Source organism: Sinocyclocheilus anshuiensis, unplaced genomic scaffold, assembly GCF_001515605.1.
Source record: "Sinocyclocheilus anshuiensis isolate Anshui unplaced genomic scaffold, SAMN03320099.WGS_v1.1 scaffold274, whole genome shotgun sequence".
Lineage (NCBI taxonomy): Eukaryota > Metazoa > Chordata > Actinopteri > Cypriniformes > Cyprinidae > Sinocyclocheilus > Sinocyclocheilus anshuiensis.
In genome coordinates, this window is record NW_015547698.1 from 1,229,551 (window position 1) to 1,237,276 (window position 7,726).

Here is a 7,726-nt window from a genome sequence, read left to right on the forward strand (position 1 = left end):
AGGAGGGGGCTTTGTTGAAAACGACATGTTTGAGAGAGGCGGGGCATAGAGGACCTACAATAATGTACATTATTTGAAAAATAATGTGTTTTTTGAACATTAAAGCATGTCAACATATTCTGTTACAACAAATACACAAAATAATGATTTTTAAAATAGCATCATATGACCCCTTTAATAGTAAAAGTGCTTCTCAGAAACTGTCTTGTGACTCGCTATCACCTAAATAACCGATAAGATCGGGGTGGAGTGGAGGCGTTGCACTGCTGAACTGTGGTTACATTGCTCATGCATGTTAAAAATTAGTCTCAAGCAATCTTAAATCCTTTTCCTCTGGACTTTCCAATTGTCTGTTCTTTGTGCAACATCAGATTATTATGTTGTTAGCATTCTAACATCATGTATACACTGGATGGCATCAGTTTGCTGTCAGGGATTTGTCATGTCGTTTTGCACCTCATCCAGTATAGAAAATATCACTGATTATAATGGACTCTATTGGCTTTTGCTCACATCTGCAGTAGACACGGTGTAATAGTACAAGTCAACAGGACTTTTAAGCTTCTTACATTGCCCAGCTGACCTGCTACCAAACCATATTCATCATAATATAAATTATCTACATGTATGAATCAATTTAGTCTCTCCTGAACTTATTTACCTAGCTTAAAGTGTAGCGTCCTCAAGCCCTGTGAAATAAAGGTCCACTAAGGTCCTGTTTGATATAACATGGTATAGAACCGACCCACCCACAAACATTTTGTCCCAAAAGCTATCCGTTCCTTCTCTTTCACACCAGTGCATTTCACAAACTCTTAATCAAATAAAACTCTCATACCTTGTTTACAGTAGCTTTCTTCACTAGTAGTCAAAGTATAAATGGTAAGTTTGAAGACTAAACAGACGTGTTAAGCTGGGGGTTATAAATTATAACATTTCCTGTTTCTATGCAAATAAGTCTCAACTTTCATGATAAAAAAAAACCTTGTTCACACATCAGGGCTTCAGTTTTACACTGTACATTCCTTAACCATGGGTTAATGTTCTTATGTGCATATTTGCAGTGTCAGTGTGAGTGCGTCACTTGCCTGGGCCGTGCTCACGCTGAGACAGTGTTCAAGGACATGGACTGCCCTCATTGGGAGAGCATGAGTCTCGCTACGATCGCGGATCGCTTTCTTTCATGAAAGCGGTCCTACCACCTGCATTCTCCTGCTTCTCTCCTCCCAGGAGTCTCAGAGGAATAAACACATTCCACGGCTGGACAAGCTGGCTCGGTGCTCCATACCATGATGGTCCTCCAGGTTTTCCAGGCCAAGCTCCTTCATGCCATGGACAAGTCAGGCCTGGACCTGCTGCTTTCAAGGATCTGTGCAGCGTGACTGACCTGGCTCTATGTGCTCCAAAAACAGCACTACACGATATTTTTGTCAGTCACGATAGTCACTGTGTCAGATTACACGATTTTGACTCCTAAAATCTTGTCGTGTCGTGGACAAGAAACATGTCGGACTACACGTTGCTTCCTGACCATTCATCGCGTGCCATCTTTAACGACGTGCGTGATGTCATCGAGAAGGCGGAACTAGCGACTGACTTCCGAAAACAAGAGTGTAACGCAGTTTCTAGACGGACATCTACATTACTGTTGCACTCGTGTCTCGCACAAAACAGCCGCACGTTTAGAAAGCCATGTAAAATTAATGCAAGTTTAACTTTGAAAAAAACATATATCGAGACTTTATGGCGGGTTTTTCCCCATCTGACTGCAACTCGTGTTTTTAAATGAAAAATGTACTCTGTGTGATTGGCTTTCCGCCCTTTGTATTAAACTATGCATACATACATGTATATAATTTAAGCAGCTTAATTATAATTGGTTTATAAACATTATTTTAAACATTTTGCACTTTTTTTCGCAGATAGTCATGTTATCTTATGCTTTGAATGATGCGCCCTCTTGTGGTCTACGAGAGAAGCCAAACGCTTTTCTTCACCCTAACTGAAATTATGCATTTTAAATTCAAATATAATTCGAATTTTGATAATATTTAAGTACAAATTTCGAATTTAGTTTTTCAGCCATTTTGACAGCCCTACTTCACTGCAGCGCAGAAGTCGTTGCAAGCTATGCACCACTTCCTGTCCAAACGCTCCAGCTCAATGGCTGTTTCAAGTCGCCAGAAGGCTCTGCCGACTCAACAGCCTGCAAATCCTGCTCCATCACCTGCTCCGCCTCAGTCCAAGCCAGAGCTTGAGCTCCAGCAGCGTCCTCAGACTGCCAAGCACTATCCCTTTCACAAGTGCTAGGGCCCCCACCCCAAAGTGACGCTGGACCCTGAGCTGCAGAAGGCATTCTGATGCCATCTGTTCATGCAGCTACACAAACATTAACAAATCAGTCCCCCCCCCGCCCAAGCGTGGTAAATGCAATGCTCGTTCCCATTAATTCAGGGAACCAGAGCGTTTAATTACGTTAGTAACCAGAGCGTTTTCCATCGCTGTTTGATATTTTTCTCATAAAATGCAGACGCTTCACAAGCAGCAGTATAACACTAGCCCGATTCCGTGGGAAAACCACAGACTTGGCAACACTGGTTCGGTGTCAGAATGTCTTTTTTTGTTGTTGTTGTTTTGGTCTGTTTGATTCCACACTGCCAGTTTACTCAATGGTATTTCAACACCCCGGTTTGCCAGTTGGTGGAAAACACAGCGTATTGCAGCCATGGAAGCCAGCAAACGAACTGGGTCAGAGATTGCAGATTCTACCCAGCCTAAAAAGTCTCAGCATCAATCTAAAAAAGCTCTATGAGCAGAGGCATTTTACAGCACTTACGGTTACAGGTGATTGACTGTGTGAACATCACTACCGACATCAAAACTCCCAATAACAAAAGTCAGATATCTGAAAAAATTTCTTAAGAGCAGGTAGCTGGAAATTATTATAACTTGGCTATAGGCTATTTATACAAATCATGAAAAATACAATACCTAGCACATTACAGTAATGAGAATTTGGTGTAAAATGTGCTAAATTGTCATGATGCCATAATGAAAATAAAGACTTTCTGACAATGTTCACAAACTCACACAGGATGAACAGAGAAAATATCTGTTCTACATTGACTGTACAAAGTGAGAGCTAAAAGGCCTTTGACTATTACAGGAATGAGTGGCGTTCATGTGTGAGGGTAGAGGAAGGCAGTGCTTGAGATAATCAAGATTGTAACAAACGAGCAGAATTTAAACTGAAAGCCATTAATGTCTAAACAGTAGAATAGTCCCAAAGATGAGTAAATGGGTGAATTCAAGAAGAGAGGGAGCTGGAACATGACCTGGGATGGACTCAAAACCAGGTCTCCCATGAGCATCAATAGGACGCGGCTCCAACCACATGTTCTTCATTTCACTGAGCTGTAGATCACATCCTCAGCTCTGGGGAGAAATTAAATGAATATGTTAATGTAGCATTTCAGAAAGTCCCACCAGGAGGTGACAATTCATAATCTCAACCCAAAACAATGAGAGCTCTGATTAAGCATTGAATATGTTTCATTTGGGTTCAGATGAATCATTTCTCACCTGTTGGCATCAGACGGATGTTGCATCTCAATGGTCTCTTCGGTCTTGTTCATGTCTTTGTTCTTGAAGTGATGGACACTGGCATACTGAACCTCTTCAATATCTCCAGAGTCTTTTTCTGTTTGTTCTCTCCCAGAGCGTTTGGGTTTCTTCGCTTTAATGTTGGAATACAGATCATCCCTCTGATTGGCTGATACTACTGAATACACTGGAACGTCATTGGTCAGAGCCATTTCTGCTGATCTGCCAACACGATCCTCCTGCTGTTTTAAAAAATAACAATCTCACAGATATCAGCAGATCAGTCTGAAACATCATGTCAAATATTTGTCAAGCATCAGCACATGATTTTGTTAGTCTTCATTTTTATAGTTAAGTATACTGTCTATATCATGATCCTGCTGATCCTGAAACTTGCCTGATTTTGTCTGACTACTTCAGCTCCACCGTCTCTCCTCTTCTTCCTGGAAAAAAAAACGCTTTGTTTAAAAAGTACTGAACAGTCATTTATTGCAAGTAACATTTAATATTTTGCAATAAGTTTAGGAAATTCTGCATTTGTGATAACTTGTGAAATTACTTTGTAATGCAGGAACTCACTTAATAAACACAATGATGATGATGATGATGATGATGATGATGATGATCAGTCCTCCACATCCCGCCACAATCCCAGTAACTATTTGCAGAGCAGCTCTCTGAACCCCTGAAACAAGATGTTCATGAAGATTATTTCACACTATAGAGACAGATCAACCTGAAAGAGAGTTTATAGTGAATACCTTTAACAGAGACTGAAACAGACTCTGATCTCTGAGATCCATGTTTATTCTGAGCCTCACAATAGTAGCGTCCACTGTGACTGGAGTTAAAGCTGGAGATGCTGAAACTCTGTCCAGATCCAACAGCTGAGCTTTGATTCTCCTTAAACCAGCTGAAGTTCAGAGCAGGAGGTTTTGAATCACTGCTGCAGATCAGAGTCACTGAATCTCCCTCCACTATTTCACCAGATCCATTTATGAACACTGAGACATTCTTTGGAGGATCTAGATTAAATATATTTAAATGATGACAATAATTACGTTATTTATCTCATGACCTTCCCTTATCATTGTTAACAATTACTGAAGTGTCTCTGCAAGCTGAAACTGAAAGAGATTTTATTTGAGTGATGATCAGAAGGGTTAAAATCTACATCTGAAAAGATTAACAGTAAATCAAACAATATTACATGTACTGATTTATCAACCCATGATTCATAAAGAGGGTCTCTAAACACAGATTCATAAATCACATTTATATGACATATTATTAGTCTAATAAAAATATCATGCAGTCTGTATGATTGCAGTCTGGATGAATTTATCAAACAAATCTGAATTAAATTCTAAAAATCTCTGAAAATAATCTGTGAAATATTTCGCTAATGTTAATGAATCAGTTTGTACTCACATTCTACTTTAAGATAAACAGGTGGAGAGATCAGATGTTCATATCCTGAAACAGCACATTGATAATTTCCTGCATCATCACGTCTGACTGACTGCAGCTGAAGCTGAAGCTGATTCACTTTCACGGTTCCTGTAGTTAATCTCTGAGTGTTTCTGTACCAGATGAATGTTGTTTGTTGAGGCAGAGAGCAGCTGCTTTTACATGTCAGAGTGACTGGATCTCCATCTTTCACACTCTGCTGTGTCTCCACCTGCAGGTCTGACAGAACAACAACACCGATTCACCATCAGATTAATAAGAACATAATTTAATATTTAAAAAATTGAAACTTTAAGGCAATGAAACTAGTGAAGAATGAAGCATTTATGTTTATGCATTTGGCAGATGCTTTTTTTTCAAAGTGACTTACATTGATTCAAGGTAAATATTGTATCAGCATGTATTTCCTGGGAACTGAACCCATGACTTTGGCATTACTTGCGCCGTGATCTACTGTTTGAGCTACAGGAATAACATGTGACAGCTGCATAATGCGTGTTTGTGTGTGTCTGTGGTGTATTTCTGAGAGTTCACTAACTCTACCTGTGACGTCCAGCTGAGCTCCAGGAATCCCCGTCCATTTTCCACTCTCAATGTTTGTAGTGAATCTGCAGTAGTAGATGTGTTTATCAGCTTCTGTTACATCTGTCAAAGTGATATTGTGAGTGTTTTCATTTTCTCTGACACACTGAACTCTTTCTCTGTTTTCTGGAACTAAACACAGGGGCGGTAGATCTCCATCAGTTACAGCAGGTTTGGTCCAGAAGACTGTTTCAATCTCATAACCACTAGGATATTTTAAAGCACAGGACATTTTCACTGTTGATCCCTTTAATGCACAAACATATGAAGGGCTGTAATTCACTCCCCAGTCCTGCTGACCATCAACATCTGAAACACGAAACACAGATATGAGAAATATTATTAGGCTTTCAAACACATCTTTCATTTCTTTTAGATTTCAGCTGATGTCGAACTTGGTGTGAAATAACTACGGTGTGAAATATTTCGCTAATGTTAATGAATCAATTTGTACTCACATTCTACTTTAAGATAAACAGGTGGAGAGATCAGATGTTCATATACTGAAACAGCACATCTATAGTTTCCTGCATCATCACGTCTGACTGACTGCAGCTGAAGCTGAAGCTGATTCACTTTCACGGTTCCTGTAGTTAATCTCTCTGTGTTTCTGTACCAGATAAATGTTGTTTGTTGAGGCAGAGAGCAGCTGCTTTTACATGTCAGGGTGACTGAATCTCCAGCTTTCACACTCTGCTGTGTCTCCACCTGCAGGTCTGACAGAAGAACAACAGCAACAACTCTATTTCTCCATTTCACCATCATCTTAAAGTGATAGTTCTCCCAAGAACAAAAATTCAGTCATTATGCATCACTCTGCTGTTGTTCTAAAGCCATGTCCTCCTTTCCTTTTCAGAACACATTGTTAAAAAATGTCCTGCTTGAGATTATCCATTTAATAGCAGTTCAGTTCGTGTTTACATGTATTGCACTTTTCACAACACAAAATCATTTCAAAGCTTTACAGCCAATGCATGTTTCAATGAAACAATGTCTTTGCAGCCAAATAAATAATCTAGCATTACTTCCTTTAATCTCTTCCTTTATTTTCTTTTAATCACGTGACTGTCAAGACAAAAACTAATCTCTTCTGGCAACAACATAATATCATATAACAATAATGTACAGCTCTAACATAATGCAAGTCATGTTCAGTTAAACAGATTAAATTAAATGTGAATGGTTGGTGACCTTCTTCAGGCTTTAAAAACAGGATGCAAAAGCATTCAAAAACACTCATGCAACTCATATTTCCAAGTGGATTCTCTAAATGGTGTGCACTTGTTCAATGACAATAACTGCTGTGAGGTCAAGATTTTTGCTAAATAAGAAATTGCATTTTGGTTTGCTACTTTTCTTTATGAACCCAATCACACATCTTCAGAACACCTGGAATGCAAGTCAAAAGTCACATTATTTTAAGACAGTTCGCAACTTTTGTTAAAGCATTAAGAAGGTCACAATTTACAGTCATTATATGAACAACCAATCAGGACATTTTATGACATTTCTCTTTTTGTGTTCAGAAAAAGAAAGAATGTCATTCGACAGATGCAGTTACATAATAAAGTGCCTGATGTGCGTGTTTGTATGTGTCTCAGGGGCGCAACAGCACATTTGCCGAGGGGTATGCAAGATCAGTGTCGGCGCCCCCGTATTCTAGTAGCCTGTAACACTAACTCACGCAGAAAACTTTCTGCAAGTCAATGACCAAAAGCCCATTACTAGCTTGTCCATGGAAGGATACAAACTCATTAGGAGTGAAAAAAGTGACAAAGGTTTGAACCCCCTTCCCCTGTTTTTAATACCATAGGGAAAAAAGTGAAAAGAAAAAAAGAAAAGTGTGTCACATAACATCCCCTTTAACTCCTGATGGCAGACCCCAGACAGAACACATTTTGTTATTCATTTTTATCTTCAAACACATGTACTATTGCTAACATTTTAGTTAGGTAATTTGAATATATATATATATATATATATATAATTTGCCTCAATTATTCATATTTTTGCACATTTTTATAGTAACATTTATTTTAAAGAGCATCTGCATTTTTTTTTTTTTTTTTTT

At 38.9% G+C, this 7,726-nt stretch overlaps 1 protein-coding gene across 1 annotated transcript in view; it reads right to left on the reverse strand.

Moving 5' to 3' along the window:
- Positions 1–3,029: 3,029 nt before the first annotated feature.
- Positions 3,030–7,726, reverse strand: part of LOC107703746 (B-cell receptor CD22-like) — a 7,437-nt gene continuing 2,740 nt past the window's right edge. The window contains exons 4-11 of the mRNA XM_016506469.1: positions 6,114–6,371; positions 5,617–5,964; positions 5,035–5,292; positions 4,365–4,628; positions 4,183–4,288; positions 4,001–4,046; positions 3,583–3,845; positions 3,030–3,435 (exon numbers count right to left, since the gene is read on the reverse strand). Of these exons, the coding sequence (XP_016361955.1) occupies positions 3,402–3,435; positions 3,583–3,845; positions 4,001–4,046; positions 4,183–4,288; positions 4,365–4,628; positions 5,035–5,292; positions 5,617–5,964; positions 6,114–6,371 (1,577 nt within the window). The 3' untranslated portion in view covers positions 3,030–3,401. The remainder of the gene's footprint in view (positions 3,436–3,582; positions 3,846–4,000; positions 4,047–4,182; positions 4,289–4,364; positions 4,629–5,034; positions 5,293–5,616; positions 5,965–6,113; positions 6,372–7,726) is intronic.